Raw genomic sequence first — 16,510 nt, 5'->3', positions numbered from 1 at the left:
CTCAGGCTCTTTCGCGGGGCTCTCCTCTGCTTCCCATCCTCTAACTGTGGGAGTCCCTCAAGATTCAGTTCAGGGTCCCCTTTTATTCTCCATCTCCACCCACTCCCTTAGAGAACTCATTCACTACCATGACTTCAACCACCACCTCCATGCGAATGATTCCCAAATCTACATCTCCAGCCCCGCCCTCTCTCCCTCTCTGCTGCCTTGCATTTCCTCCTGCCTTGAAGACATCTCTACTTTGGTGTCCTGCCATCAACTCAAACTTAATGTGTCAGAAATAGAACTCCTTTATCTTCCCACCCAAACCCTGTCCTCCCCCTCACTTTCCCATCACTGTAGATGGTCCCACCATCCTTCCTATCTCATAAGCCCGTAACCTTGGAGTTTTCCGTGACTCTTTTCTCTCACTCAACCCACGTATTCAATCTAACACCAAATCCTGTTGCTTCAGCCTCCACGACATTGCTAAAATCCGGCCTCTCCTCTCCATCCAGGCCGCTGCCATGTTAATTCAAGCACTTATCCTATCCCACCTCGATTACTGTATCAGCTCCCTTGCTGACCTCCCTGTCTCCTGTCTCTCCCCACTCCAGTCCATACTTCACTCTGCTGCCCAGTCATTTTTCCGCCGAAATGTTCTAACCACGTTTCCCCACGCCAGTGGTTGCCCATCCACCACCGTATCAAACAGAAACTCTTCACTCTTGAAATCACTCAATCCCCTTGCCCCCTTCCTATCTCACTAAGGTAGGAACTAAAGGGCAACCAGTGTAAGTTCCTGAGGTGTGGGGAAATGTGGTCTGAACATTTCTGCGGAAAAATGACCGGGCAGCAGAGTGAAGTACAGACTGGAGTGGGGAGCATGACGGGACAGGGAGGTCAGCAAAGGAGCTGATACAGTAAACGAGGGAGGATAGTAGTAATAATAACAATAATGATGGCATTTATTAAGCGCTTACTATGTTCTAAGCACTGTTCTAAGCTGCAACCTAGCCCACAGACTTTGCTACTCTAATACCAACCTACTCATTGTATCTCCATCTCATCTATCTCACCACCGACCTCTGGGCCACGTCCTGTCTCTGGCCTCGAACGCCCTCCCTCTTCATATCTGACAGACAGTTGCTCTCCCCTGACCTTCAGAGCCTTTTTGAAGGTACATCTCCTCCAAGAGCCCTTCCCGACTAAGCCCTCTTTTCCGTCTCCCAATCCCTTCCAAGTAGCCCTGACTTGCTCCCTTATGCTTTGCACATAGTAAGCGCTTAATAAATGCCATTATTATTATTATTATTATTATTATTATTATTATTATTATTATTATTTATGCCTCCCCTCTCCCAGGTCCACGGCACTTATGTACGCATCCGTAATTTATTTATATTAATGTCTGTCTCCCCTTTAGAGACTGTAAGCTCACTGTGGGAAAGGAATATGTCTGTTATAGTGTACACTCCCGAGCACACAGTAGGTGCTAAATAAATGACTGTTCAAAGTGAGATTTGCATATGTTGCCAATTTGTACTTCCCAAGCGCTTAGTACAGTGCTCTGCACATAGTAAGCGCTCAATAAATATGATTGATGATGATGATGAGAAAAGCAGCATGGCCTAGTAGATGGAGCACGGGCATGGAAGTCAAAAGGACCTGGGTTCTACTCCTGATTCTGCCACTTGTCTTCTGTGTTACCCTGGGCAAGTCACCTCACTTCTTCATGCCTCGGTTACCTCATCTTTAAAATACTTATAGCATTTACTTATAGCATTTATTCAGTGCTTACTATGTGCAAAGCACTGTTCTAAGCACTGGGGAAGTTACAAGGCGATCAGGATGTCCCACAGGGGGCTCGCAGTCTTAATCTCCATTTTCCAGATGAGGTAACTGAGGTCCAGAGAAGTGAAGTGACTTGCCCAAAGTCACACAGCTGACAACTGGCAGAGCCGGGATTTGAACCCGCGACCTCTGACTCCAAAACCCAGGCTCTTCCCACTGAGCCACGCTGCTTCTCGTGATTAAGAGAATCTCGGGATTAAGACTGTGAGCAGCGTGGCTCAGTGGAAAGAGCTCGGGCTTTGGAGTCAGAGGTCGCGGGTTCGAATCCCAGCTCCTCCACGGGTCTGCTGTGTGACCTCGGGCAAGTCACTTCACTTCTCTGCACCTCAGTTGCCTCATCTGGAAAATGGGGATTAAGACTGCGAGCCCCACGTGGGACAACCTGATCACCTTGCATCCCCCCCCCCCCAGCGCTTAGAACATAGTAAGCGCTTAACAAATGCCATCATTATTGTTATTATTATTATGTGGAACAGGGACTGTGTCCAACCTGATTAGCCTGGATCTACCCAACTGCTTACTGCAGTGCCTGGCACATAGTAAACGCTTAACAGATGCCATAAAAATAAAAAAGGCAAAATGCAGAGCAGGGGTGGCCTCTCTGTGTGCCACCCTGCACAGAACTAACCCAAAGGGGGGGGAAAAAAGTGAAAAAACGGCCACTCGAAAGTACCAGTGACCTCGCCGTTAAGGACAGAGTCCTGCACCTCTCAGGGCAAAAGACTACAGGCAACAGTGAGAGTCCCGGCTGGGTCTCTGGTTTGCGCACAGGTTTGCAGTGTCAGCTAAAGGAGCACAAAGAGGCCCGCTGGGTTCTTTCCAGAGTAGGTTCATCTGCAAGCTGCTTTCAAGAGAGACCTAAAGGCCAGGAAAGAGATTACACAAACACCAAGAGGAAGAGAGGGCGGAAACGCTACGCGCATCTCGTGACTGGGGACTTCATTTTTTTACACTTGAAGTAAATTCTCAAAATTTAATCAGGTTAAGAAATCAAGCATAAAAAAAAAAGGGCAGGATAACCGCCGCTGATCTTACTGACCTATAGCAAAGTATCATTTATTACTTTTTATTTATTTATTTATTTTACTTGTACATATCTATTCTATTTATTCTATTTTGTTAGTATGTTTGGTTTTGTTCTCTGTCTCCCCCTTTCAGACTGTGAGCCCACTGTTGGGTAGGGACTGTCTCTATATGTTGCCAACTTGTACTTCGCAAGCGCTTAGTACAGTGCTCTGCACACAGTAAGCGCTCAATTAATACGATTGATTTCCCACAGCACCTGTATATATGTATATATGTTTGTACATATTTATTACTCTAATTATTTATTTTACTTGTACATATCTATTCTATTTATTTTATTTTGTTAGTATGTTTGGTTCTGTTCTCTGTCTCCCCCTTTTAGACTGTGAGCCCACTGTTGGGTAGGGACTGTCTCTATATGTTGCCAATTTGTACTTCCCAAGCGCTTAGTACAGTGCTCTGCACACAGTAAGCGCTCAATTAATACGATCGATTGATTTCCCACAGCACCTGTATATATGTATATATGTTTGTACATATTTATTACTTTAATTATTTATTTTACTTGTACATATCTAGTCTATTTATTATATTTTGTTAGTATGTTTGGTTCTGTTCTCTGTCTCCCCCTTTTAGACTGTGAGCCCACTGTTGGGTAGGGACTGTCTCTATATGTTGCCAACTTGTACTTCGCAAGCGCTTAGTACAGTGCTCTGCACACAGTAAGCGCTCAATTAATACGATCGATTGATTTCCCACAGCACCTGTATATATGTATATATGTTTGTACATATTTATTACTCTAATTATTTATTTTACTTGTACATATCTATTCTATTTATTCTATTTTGTTAGTATGTTTGGTTTTGTTCTCTGTCTCCCCCTTTTAGACTGTGAGCCCACTGTTGGGTAGGGACTGTCTCTATATGCTGCCAATTTGTACTTCCCAAGCGCTTAATACAGTGCTCTGCACATAGTAAGCGCTCAATAAATACGACTGATGATGATGATGATTTGGTCTCGTAGGGGAGTTGAGCAAAGTGCGCAGTAAAAACCTTCTGGGTGAGAACCAAACCAGGAAGATTCGTGTCACGGAGGGTGCAGTGGAATGGAGAAGCAGCCTGGCCATACTGACAAGAGCACGGTCTTGGGGGTCGGAGGACGTGGGTTCTAATCCCAGCTCCTCCACCTGTCTGCTGTGTGACCTTGGGCAAGTCACTTCACTTCTCCGTGCCTCAGTTACCTCATCCGTATAATCCCCATTTTAAGACTGTGAACCCCCCGGGGGACAACCTGATAATAATAATAATAATGGCATTTGTTAAGCGCTTACTATGTGCAAAGCACTGTTCCATATGTTGCCAATTTGTACTTCCCAAGCGCTTAGTACAGTGCTCTGCACATAGTAAGTGCTCAATAAATCAATCAATCAATCAATCAATCAATCGTATTTATTGAGCGCTTACTATGTGCAGAGCACTGTACTAAGCGCTTGGGAAGTACAAATTGGCAACACATAGAGACAGTCCCTACCCAACAGTGGGCTCACAGTCTAAAAGGGGGAGACAGAGAACAGAACCAAACATACCAACAAAATAAAATAAATAGGAGAGAAATGTACAAGTAAAATAAGTAAATAAATAGATAAATAGAGTAATAAATATCATCAATAATATCATCAATCATCAATAAATACGATTGATGATGATGATGGGGGGATACAAGGGGATCAGGTTGTCCCGCGTGGGGCTCACAGTCATCATCCCCATTTTACAGATGAGGTGACTGAGACTCCGAGAAGTTAAGTGACTTGCCCAAGGTCACACAGCAGACGTGTGGCGGAGCTGGGATTCGAACCCGTGCTCTGTCCACCGAGCCACGTGACGACCTTGTCTCTACTCCAAAGCTTAGTACAGTGCTTGACACATAGTAAGCGCTTATTATTACAATAATTATTATTATTAATGGAGATTTTGCCCTGGGGTGAGTTCAGCAGGGTGTAGGTTTCACAGTCAGCCGTTTTCAAGGTGTGGTTTGGTGCGGTTTGCTTTTGATCGGGACTGCTCAGGGATTAAAATGTAAGTCAAGTAACTCCTCGGTCACAAGTTAAAAGGGAGATGAAAGACATCACTGGCGGGGTGGGAGGGGAGAAGAGGGATAAAAAGGGGATGGGAAGGGAAGAGGAGGAGAAGGAGGAGGGGGAGAGGAGGGATTGGTCCCTCCAGAAGCATCAGGGTCTGCGGAGAGCACCTGCTGCTGACCAACTCTGTTGTAACCACCGCTTAGCACAGTGCCTGGCACCTCCTAATACACAGACCATCCAGAATCCCGGGCCGTGGAGAAAAACTGGGCGGCGCCCTGGCCGACATCAATGGAAAGTGAGTTTTTCAAACCCCAGGAATTCATTCATTCATTCAATCGTATTTATTGAACGCTTACTGTGTGCAGAGCACTGGACTAAGCGCTTGGGAAGTACAAATTGGCAACATCTAGAGACGGTCCCTCCCCAACAGCGGGCTCACAAGTCTAGAAGGGGGAGACAGACAACAAAACATAGGAAGGCCGTTGTTGGGGAGGGACCGTCTCTATATGTTGCCAACTTGCGCTTAGTCCGGTGCTCTGCACACAGTAAGCGCTCAGTAAATACGACTGAATGAATGAATGAATGAATACTGCAGCGTGAGAAGCAGCGTGGCTTAGTGGAAAGAACTCGGGCCTGGGAGTCGGAGGTCGTGGGTTCTAATCCTGCCTCTGCCACTTGTCCGCTGGGTGACTTTGGGCAAGTCACTTCCATTCTCTGGGCCTCAGTTCCCTCATCTGCAAAACGGGGATTAAGACTGTGAGCCCCATGTGGGACAACTTGATTACCTTGTATCTACCCGAGCGCTTAGAACAGTGTATATATATATATATACACGTATATCTGTATATATGTTTGTACATATTTATTACTCTATTTATTTATTTATTTTACTTGTACATATCTATTCTATTTATTTTATTTTGTTAGTATGTTTGGTTTTGTTCTCTGTCTCCCCCTTTTAGACTGTGAGCCCACCGTTGGGTAGGGACTGTCTCTATATGTTGCCAATTTGTACTTCCCAAGCACTTACTACAGTGCTCTGCACACAGTAAGCACTCAATAAATACGATTGATGATGATGATGAACAGTGCATGCCATCATCATCATCATTCTCTGTGCCTCAGTTCCCTCATCTGGAAAACGGGGACTAAGACTGTGAGCCCCACGTGGGACAACTTGATTACCTCGTATCTACCCCAGTGCTTAGAACAGTGCTTGGCACATAGTAAACGCTTAACAAATGCCATTATCATCATCATTCCATGTGCCTCAGTTACTTCTGTCTCCGCCTTCTAGACTGCAAGCCCGTTGTTGGGTAGGGACCATCTCTATATGTTGCCGACTTGTTCTTCCCAAGCGCTTAGTACAGTCCTCTGCACACAGTAAGCGCTCAGTTCATTCATTCATTCGTATTCATTCATTCATTCAATCGTGTTTATTGAGCGCTTACTGTGTGCAGAGCACTGGACTAAGCGCTTGGGAAGTACAAGTCAGCAACATATAGAGACGGTCCCTACCCAACAGCGGGCTCACAGTCTAGAAGGGGGAGACAGACAACAAAACAAAACATGTTAACAAAATAAAATAAATAGAATAGTAAATATGTACAAGTAAAATAAATAGAGTAATAAATCTGTACAAACATATACAGGTGCTGTGGGGAGGGGAAGGAGGTAGGGCAGGGGGGATGCGGAGGGGGAGAGGAAATACAATTGAATGAATGAATTAAATGGGGATGAAGACTGTGAGCCCCACGTGGGACAACTTGATTACCTCGTAACAACCCCAGCGCTTAGAACAGTGCTTGGCACATAATAAACTCTTAACAAATACCAACATCATCATTCCCTGTCCCGCAGTCACCTCATCTGTAAAATGGGGATGAAGACTGTGAGCCCCACGTGGGACAACTTGATTACCTCGTATCAACCCCAGCGCTTAGAACAGTGCTTGGCACATAGTAAATGCTTAACAAATACCATCACCATCATTCCCTGTGCCACAGTCACCTCATCTGTAAAATGGGGATGAAGACTGTGAGCCCCACGTGGGACAACTTGATTACCTCGTATCAACCCAAGCGCTTAGAACAGTGCTTGGCACATAATAAACACTTAACAAATACCATCATCATCATTCCCTGTGCCGCAGTCACCTCATCTGTAAAATGGGGATGAAGACTGTGAGCCCCACGTGGGACAACTTGATTACCTCGTATCAACTCCAGCGCTTAGAACAGTGCTTGGCACATAATAAACTCTTAACAAATACCATCATCATCATTCCCTGTCCCGCAGTCACCTCATCTGTAAAATGGGGATGAAGACTGTGAGCCCCACGTGGGACAACTTGATTACCTCGTATCAACCCCAGCGCTTAGAACAGTGCTTGGCACATAGTAAACGCTTAACAAATACCATCATCATCATTCCCTGTGCCTCAGTCACCTCATCTGTAAAATGGGGATGAAGACTATGAGCCCCACGTGAGACACCTTGATTACCTCGTAACAACCCCAGCGCTTAGAACAGTGCTTGGCACATAATAAACTCTTAACAAATACCATCATCATCATTCCCTGTCCCGCAGTCACCTCATCTGTAAAATGGGGATGAAGACTGTGAGCCCCACGTGGGACAACTTGATTACCTCGTATCAACCCCAGCGCTTAGAACAGTGCTTGGAACATAGTAAATGCTTAACAAATACCATCACCATCATTCCCTGTGCCGCAGTCACCTCATCTGTAAAATGGGGATGAAGACTGTGAGCCCCACGTGGGACAACTTGATTACCTCGTATCAACCCAAGCGCTTAGAACAGTGCTTGGCACATAGTAAACGCTTAACAAATACCACCATCATCATCATTCCCTGTGCCTCAGTCACCTCATCTGTAAAATGGGGATGAAGACTATGAGCCCCACGTGGGACACCTTGATTACCTTGTAACCCCAGCGCTTAGAACAGTGCTTGGCACACAGTAAACGCTTAACAAATACCACCACCATCATCATCATCATTCCCTGTGCCTCAGTCACCTCATCTGTAAAATGGGGATGAAGACTGTGAGCCCCACGTGGGACAACTTGATTACCTCGTATCAACCCCAGCGCTTAGAACAGTGCTTGGCACACAGTAAACGCTTAACAAATACCACCACCATCATCATCATCATTCCCTGTGCCTCAGTCACCTCATCTGTAAAATGGGGATGAAGACTGTGAGCCCCACGTGGGACAATTTGATTACTTCGTATCAACCCCAGCGCTTAGAACAGTGCTTGGCACCTAGTAGGCGCTTAACAAATACCATCGTTATTATTATTACTATTAAGAAGGCGGCCCGAGAGGTGGACTCTGACCAGACCAGCGTGATGGGAAATGACGGGCGAGGCCGAGGCGGCTGTGCTGCGGGCCGGGAGGAACAGGCTGCAACTTCCATTCATTCCGTTGTATTTACTGAGCGCTTCCTGTGCGCAAGGCACTGTACTAAGCGCTTGGAAAGTCCAATTGGGCAACAGATAGAGACGGTCCTCACCCAACAACGGGCTCCCGGGCTAGTAGGGGCAGACAGACAACAAAGCAAAACAAGGAGACAGGTGTCAATACCACCCAAATAGACAGGATTATAGAGTGAGCCCACTGTTGGGTAGGGACCGTCTCTATATGTTGCCAACTTGGACTTCCCAGGCGCTTAGTACAGTGCTCTGCACACAGTCAGCGCTCAATAAATACGATTGAATGAATGAATAAATGTATGCAAAGCACTGTACTGAGCGCTTGTGAGGTACAAATGGGCAACATATAGAGACGGTCCCGACCCAACAATGGGCCCCCAGTCTAGAAGGGGGAGACATTCATTCATTCCATCGTATTTATGGAGCGCTGACTGTGTGCAGAGCACTGTACTGAGCGCTTGTGAGGAACAAATGGGCAACATATAGAGACGGTCCCGACCCAACAACGGGCTCCCAGGCTAGAAGGGGGTGACATTCATTCATTCACTCATTCCATCGCATTTATTGAGCGCTGACTGTGTGCACAGCACTATACTGAGCGCTTGTGAGGTACAAATGGGCAACATATAGAGACGGTCCCGACCCAACAGCGGGCTCCCAGGCTAGAAGGGGGTGACATTCATTCATTGTAGGGACTGTCTCTATATGTTGCCAACTTGTACTTCCCAAGCGCTTAGTCCAGTGCTCTGCACACAGTCAGTGCTCAATAAATACGACTGACTGAATGAATGCATGCAAAGCACTGTACTGAGCGCTTGTTAGGTACAAATGGGCAACATATAGAGACGGTCCCGACCCAACAATGGGCCCTCAGTCTAGAAGGGGGAGACATTCATTCATTCATTCCATCGTATTTATTGAGCGCTTACTGTGTGCAGAGCACTGTACTGAGCGCTTGCGAGGTACAAATGGGCAGCATATAGAGACGGTCCCGACCCAACAACGGGCTCCCAGTCTAGAAGGGGGTGACATTTATTCATTCATTCATTCCATCGTATTTATTGAGCGCTGACTGTGTGCACAGCACTGTACTGAGCGCTTGTGAGGTACAAATGGGCAACATATAGAGACGGTCCCGACCCAACAACGGGCCCCCAGTCTAGAAGGGGGAGACATTCATCCATTCATTCATTCCATCGTATTTATTGAGCGCTGGCTGTGTGCAGAGCACTGTACTGAGCGCTCGGGAGGGGCCAAATGGGCAACATCTAGAGACGGTCCCGACCCAACAACGGGCTCCCAGTCTAGAAGGGGGGGGGGGCATTCATTCATTCCATCGTATTTATTGGGCGCTGACTGTGCGCAGGGCACTGTACTGAGCGGCGGGGCGGGGCGGGGCCAAACGTGGCCCCGATCGAGTCATCATCATCATCAATCGTATTTACGGAGCGCTTACTGTGTGCGGAGCACTGGACTAAGCGCTTGGGAAGTCCACGTTGGCAACATAGAGAGACGGTCCCTACCCAACAGCGGGCTCACAGTCGGTCGGTCACTGACCTGTCGGCGGGCGGCCCCCCGCGCCTCCGTGTGCCGGAACTTGGACGGCTTCAACCGGCTCATGGTGGACGGGCGGGCGGGCGGACGGACCGACTGCCCCTACCGCTACCGCTACCGCTACCGCCGACCACGGGCTCCGCCCCCCCTCCCCGCCTCCCGCCCAATCCCCGCCCAGGCCCTCATGAGCCCCGCCTCCCGCCCAATCCCCGCCCCTCCTGAAGCCCCGCCCACCCCCGCCACCCGGCCAATCTCCGCCCCTCCCCTCCTGAGGCACCGCCTCCCTGCCAATCCCCGCCCCACCCCTCCTGAGGCCCCGCCCACTCCTTCCCGGCTAATCCCCACTCGGTCTCACCTGAGGCCCCGCCCACCCGCCTAATCCCCGCCTCCTCCACACTGCTCCGCCCTCACGAGGCCCCGCCCACCCACCCCTTCCCGGCCAATCCCCGCACCGCCCCACCAAAGGCCCCGCTCCCTCATCCCGGCCAATCCTCGTCTCCTCCCCCCCCGTCCCGCCCCTCCTGAGGCCCATTCCATCCACCCGGCCAATCCCCGCCCCGCCCCTCCTCAGGCCCCGCCCACTACACCTCCTCCCGTCCAATCCCCGCCTCCTTCTAGGCCCCGCCCACCTCCCTCCCCCCTGCCAATCCCCGCCACCTTCGTCCCGCCCCTCGCCCAATAGCCGCTTCCACACCCCAATAGGCCACGCCCCCTTCTTTCCAGCGCGGCCGCCCGGCAGGTGTCACGCGCCGCGGCTCCTGATTGGCTGGCGGGTCCCGGGAGCCGTTGGGCCGCAGCCCCCTGCTAATTAATAATAATAATACAATAATAATAATAATGGTATTTTGTTTAACGCTTACTCTGTGCCGAGCACTGTTCTAAGCGCTGAGGTCGATACAAGGTGATCAGGTTGTCCCACGTGGGGCTCACAGTCTTCATCCACAGTTGACAGATGAGGGAACTGAGGCCCAGATAACAATAATAATAATAATAATAATAATAATAATAGAATTTATTAAGCGCTTACTATGTGTAAATCACTGTTCTAAACACTGGGGAGGTTACAAGGTGATCAGGTTGCCCCACGGGGGGGCTCACAGTCTTCATCCCCATTTTCCAGATGAGGGAACTGAGGCCCAGAGAAGTGAAGTGACTTGCCCAAAGTCACCCAGCTGACAAGTGGCGGAGTCGGGATCAGAACTCACGACCTCTGACTCCCAAGCCCGGTCTCTTGCCACTGAACCACGTATTCGTTCATTCAGTTATTCAATCCTATTTATTGAGCGCTTACTGTGGGCAGAACACTGGACTCGGTGTGACCTTGGCATTATTCATTCATTCATTCAGTCAGTCAGTCGTATTTATTGAGCGCTTACTGTGTGCAGAGCACTGGACTAAGCACTTGGGAAGTCCAAGTTGGCAACATCTAGAGACGGTCCCTATCCAACAGTGGGCTCACAGTCTAGAAGGGGGAGACAGACAACCAAACAACACATATTAACAAAATAAAATAAATAGAAGAAATATGTACAAGTAAATAGAGTAATAAATCCGTACAAACATATACACATATATACAGGTGATGTGGGGAGGGGAAGGAGGTAAGGCAGGGGGGATGGGGAGGGGGAGGAGGGCATTGTGGCTCAGTGGAAAGAGCTCGGGGTTGGGAGTCAGAGGTTGTGGGTTCTAATCCCGGCTCTGCCACTTAGTTGTGTGACCTTGGGCGAGTCACTTCGCTTCTCTGGGCCTCAGTTCCCTCATCTGGAAAATGGGGGTAAAGACTGTGAGCCCCACGTGGGACAACGTGATTACCTTGTATCCCCTGCAGCACTTAGAACAGTGCTTGGCACACAGTAAGCACTTAACAAATGCCATCGTTATCATCATTATTATTATTATTAATAAGAACTTACTATGTGCCAAGCACTGTTCTTGGGCCTCCGTCCTGCTTATCCCCTGCCCCTGCCCCCAGGCAAAGCGGGGCAGGCCGGCTCGGGCGGTGATGGGCAGGTGGGTAACAATAATAATAATAATAATAATAAAGGTACTTGTCTCTCTTTATTGCTGTCTTATACTTTCCAAGCGCTTAGTACAGTGCTCTGCTCTTGTTCAAAGGAGGACAGGCCGGCTCTGGCTTGTATGGGCAGGTGGGTAATAACAATAATAATTAGGGTGCTTGTCTCTATTTATTGCTGTCTTATACTTTCCAAGCGCTTAGTACAGTGCTCTGCTTCCATTCAAAGGGAGACAGGCCGGCTCTGGCTTGTGTGGACAGGTGGGTAATAATAATAATAATAATTATGGTACTTGTCTCTATTGCTGTATTGTGCTCTCCAAGCGCTTAGTACAGTGCTCTCCACACAGTAAGCGCTCAATAAATACAATTGAATGGTGGATATAAGGTAATCAGGTTGGACACAATCTCTGTCCCACTCTTAAACTCCATAAGGGACAGGGGCTGTGTCCAACCTAATTCAATTGAATCTACTACTGTGGCACCTATTTTTTTTTTTTTGTTAAGGCATCTGTTTTTTTTTAATGGCATTTATTAAGCGCTTACTATGTTCAAAGCACTGTTCTAAGCGTTGGTTGGTTACAAGCTGATCAAGTTGTCCCCCGTGGGGCTCACAGTCAATCCCCATTTTACAGATGGGGTAACTGAGGCACAGAGAAGTGAAGTGACTTGCCCAAGGTCACACAGCTGACAATTAGTGGAGGCGTGCTTACTATGTGCCAGGCACTGAACTAAGTGCTGGGGTAGATATAAGTAAATCAGGTTGGGCACAGTCCCTGTCCCATATAGGGCTTGTGGTCTTAATCCCCACTTTATAGATGAGGTAACTGAGGCACAGAGAAGTGAAGTAACTTGCCCAAGGTCACACAGCAGACAAGTGGCGGAGCCAGGATTAGAACCCAGATCCTTCTGACTCCCGAGCTCGTGCTCTACGCACTAAGCCATGCTGCTTCCCTTCATTCATTCAATCAGTTGTATTTATTGAGTGCTTACTGCGTGCAGAGCACTGTACTAAGCGCTTGGGAGCATAATTCATTCATTCAATCATATTTATTGAGCGCTTACTGTGTGCAGAGCACTGTACTAAGCACTTGGGAAGTCCAAGTTGGCAACATATAGAGACGGTCCCTACCCAACAACGGGTTCACAGTCTAGAAGGGGGAGACAGACAACAAAACAAAACATGTGGACAGGTGTCAAGTCACCAGAATAAATAGAGATAAAGCCAAAGCCCGGGCTTTTCCACTGAGCCACGCTTTTTGCAACGGTACTTTGGCAATCACACAAGCGCTTAGTACAGAGCTGTGGACACAGTAGGTTCTCAGTATACGCCGCTGTTTGAACAAAAGATGGACAACTTTACTACTGCTATCGGAAGGCATAGCCTGATAATGCCACACTGGTCTGAGTTAGGAAATATAGGCTCCTGTTGCGGAGATCAGCGGCGATTAGGTCAGGTTAAAGAACAAATAAAGTCTTGAGGGAGGAAGTGTGTTTGTGTTTAAAACGTTGAACTGGGAGTCAGGAGATTAGGGTGCTCTGCAGATCGTGGCTCAGTGGAAAGAGCCCGGGCTTTGGAGTCAGAGGTCATGGGTTCGAATCCCAGCTCCGCCACATGTCTGCTGTGTAACCTTGGGCAAGTCACTTAACTTCTCTGAGCCTCAGTTACCTCATCTGTAAAATGGGGATTAAGACTGTGAGCCCCACGTGGGACAACCTCATCACTTTGTATCCCCCAAGCGCTTAGAACAGTGCTTTGCACATAGTAAGCGCTTAACAAATGGCAACATTATTATTATTATTATTATCTCTTCTGGGTACCCTTCCAGCTCTCACATTAGCTTGTTGCCTGCCCCACTCGGGCAAGTCACTTATCCTCTTTACGCCGCAGGATCTTCATTTGGAAAATGGGCAGAACGATGCCTACCTCTGGGGACGTTGTGAGGACAGAATGAGAGACGTGACATTCAGGGGTTCGGGAAAACAAAAAGTACCAAGCAAAATTCCATCAGCTGCTATTTCCAAGCTAGCAATCTCTGATTTCTGTGCAGCGTGAGAGCACTTTAATAGTAGACTTTTGGCACTGTGCTCTCAGATACGTAGCTACAGCTACAGTTAGGGGAAGCAGCATGGTTCAGTGGAAAGAGCCCGGGCTTTGGAGTCAGAGGTCAGGGGTTCAAATCCCAGCTCCTCCAATTGTCAGCTGTGTGACTTTAGGCAAGTCACTGCACTTCTCTGTGCCTCAGTTCCCTCATCTGTAAAATGGGGATTGAGACTGTGAGCCCCACGTGGGACAACCTGATCACCTTGTAAACTCCCCAGCGCTTAGAACAGTGCTTTGCACATAGTAAGCGCTTAATAAATGCTATCATTATTATTATTATTACAGCTTCGTTTCCTGAAACCAGAGTTTACGGCTTGAGACTATTGGAAGTAGGGAAGTATAGGATATTTTTCTTCAGGCACACCTCCACCGGACCACCACCTCATAACCGTAGGTGTAGGGGGCAGCTTTCAATCATTCATTCGATCATAATTATTGAGCGCTTACTGTGTGCAGAGCCCTGTACTAAGCGCTTGGGAGAGTACAATAGATCAAGGCCCTACTGAGAGCTCACCTCCTCCAGGAGGCCTTCCCAGACTGAGCCCCTTCCTTCCTCTCCCCCTCGTCCCCCTCTCCATCCCCCCATCTTACCTCCTTCCCTTCCCCACTGCACCTGTATATATGTATATATGTTTGTACATATTTGTTACTCTATTTATTTATTTATTTATTTTGCTTGTAAATATCTATTCTATTTATTTTATTTTGTTAGTATGTTTGGTTTTGTTCTCTGTCTCCCCCTTTTAGACTGTGAGCCCACTGTTGGGTAGGGACTGTCTCTATATGTTGCCAACTTGTACTTCCCAAGGGCTTAGTACAGTGCTCTGCACACAGTAAGCGCTTAATAAATACGACTGATGATGACGATTGATGATCAACAGACACATTCCCTGCCCACAATGAGCTTGCAGTCTAGAGCGGGAGACAGACATTAGACATTAATATCAATAAATAGATTACAGATATGGACGTAAGTACTGTGGGGCTGGGAGGGGAGATGATTTAATAAAGGGAGCAAGTTAGGGCGATGCAGAAGGGAGTGGGAGAAGAGGAAAGGAGGGCTTAATCATGGAAGGCCTCCTGAAGGAGATGTGCCATCAATAAGGCATTATTGTCTGTTGGATTTGAGGCTCACAAGTGCTTAGTACAGTGTTTCGCACACAGTGCTCAGTGAATTCCACTGATTGATTGACAACTTGATCCTCATGTTTTACAAGTCAGAATAAGTAGCTTCTCTGAGGATTCCCTCTGGTGACCTGACAATAACATTAGCCACTTCAGGCAGGCAGGGAAGACTTAAAGAAGCTCTATTTTCACTTCCACGGCAGGTATAAACATGCTAGCGGCCCTGCCTGGGGCATATGGGATTGGCCCATTTAAAGGAAAAAATATCTGTTAAACCTAGGAATCCATTGTGAGGCTCCTTCAGTTTATCAGTGAATAATATTTCTTGAGCATGCTCTGTGCGGAGCATTGTACTAAGTAGCTTTTGGTAGAGAATAGTGGGTAAAAGACAAGATTCCTGCCCTTAGGATTTTACAGCTGAAGGGGAGAGGCAGGCACAGAATGTACCGATAGGAAGAAAAAGAAAGGAAAGATGGAGAAGTGACTCCAAAAGTGCTTAAAGATGAGAGTACAAGAATCGATGTGTTCAGACGTGCTTTGGGTGGCTGCGGGGCAGAAGTGCTAGTTGGGAGGACGCGCTCTGGGGAGAGGACAATGAATCAGAGTCTCCTGGGGAAGGTGGGTGGAAATTGGAGAAATACATGGTTTAACTAAGGTGAAGACCCCTCTCAGGGTGGCACCTGGAGAGTTTCCAGGACTCTACCAGTCCCCGGGAGGGAGAGTCAAGCGGAGGCCTACCCATTCCATTCCTAGATTGGCAAGTGGCTAGTGAGTGGCAGGCAATCTGCTACAAGGCAAAACTCACCCATGCTGGGCAGCAGCAGCAGGGGAGAGAGTCGAGGGTGGAGACTCAAGTTTACTGTGCGGAAGGCGGCAGTGGTAAACTACTTCTGTATTTTTACCCTATAATAATAATGGCATTTATTATTATGTGCAAAGCACTGTTCTAAGCGCTGGGGAGCTTACAAGGTGAGCAGGTTTACAGATGAGGTAACTGAGGCCCAGAGAAGTGAAGTGACTTGCCCAAAGTCACCCAGCTGACAATCGGCAGAGCCAGGGTTTGAACCCATGATGTCTGACTCCAAAGCCCGGGCTCTTTCCACTGAGCCACGCTGCTTCTCCTACACACTGCTTCTCTACGGATACACTGCCAGAACGACTGCAGATGCAGAGTAGGGCGTTCTGGGAGAGATATGTCCATAGTGTCGCTATGGGTCGGAGACGACTCAGCGGCATAAGACAAGAGGAGCAGGTTAGGGGAAAGAAGGGAAAGCCCTGAGGTGAACTCACCCTGATTTATATTTGAACCCC

The 16,510-nt window shown here is 47.9% G+C and overlaps 1 protein-coding gene and 1 non-coding gene across 3 annotated transcripts in view; one reads left to right on the top strand and one right to left on the bottom strand.

Moving 5' to 3' along the window:
- The window catches only part of LOC119941990 (mitochondrial import inner membrane translocase subunit TIM16), a 161,341-nt gene extending 151,304 nt beyond the window's left edge, over positions 1 to 10,037 (bottom strand). For both annotated transcript variants that reach the window (XM_038762618.1, XM_038762616.1), the window contains exon 1: positions 9,960 to 10,037. In XM_038762618.1, the coding sequence (XP_038618546.1) occupies positions 9,960 to 10,022 (63 nt within the window). In that variant the 5' untranslated portion in view covers positions 10,023 to 10,037. The remainder of the gene's footprint in view (positions 1 to 9,959) is intronic.
- A 5,824-nt stretch (positions 10,038 to 15,861) lies between these two features.
- On the top strand, positions 15,862 to 15,994 carry LOC119943125. Its single transcript, XR_005455603.1, has one exon. It is a non-coding gene; the product is annotated as a small nucleolar RNA SNORA7 (small nucleolar RNA).
- The last annotated feature ends 516 nt before the right edge of the window (positions 15,995 to 16,510 follow it).

This window comes from Tachyglossus aculeatus, chromosome 21 (genome assembly GCF_015852505.1).
Source record: "Tachyglossus aculeatus isolate mTacAcu1 chromosome 21, mTacAcu1.pri, whole genome shotgun sequence".
In the NCBI taxonomy this organism is placed as follows: domain Eukaryota; kingdom Metazoa; phylum Chordata; class Mammalia; order Monotremata; family Tachyglossidae; genus Tachyglossus; species Tachyglossus aculeatus.
Note: the sequence above shows the minus strand (reverse complement) of the source record. Positions and strands in the feature narration are given on the sequence as shown.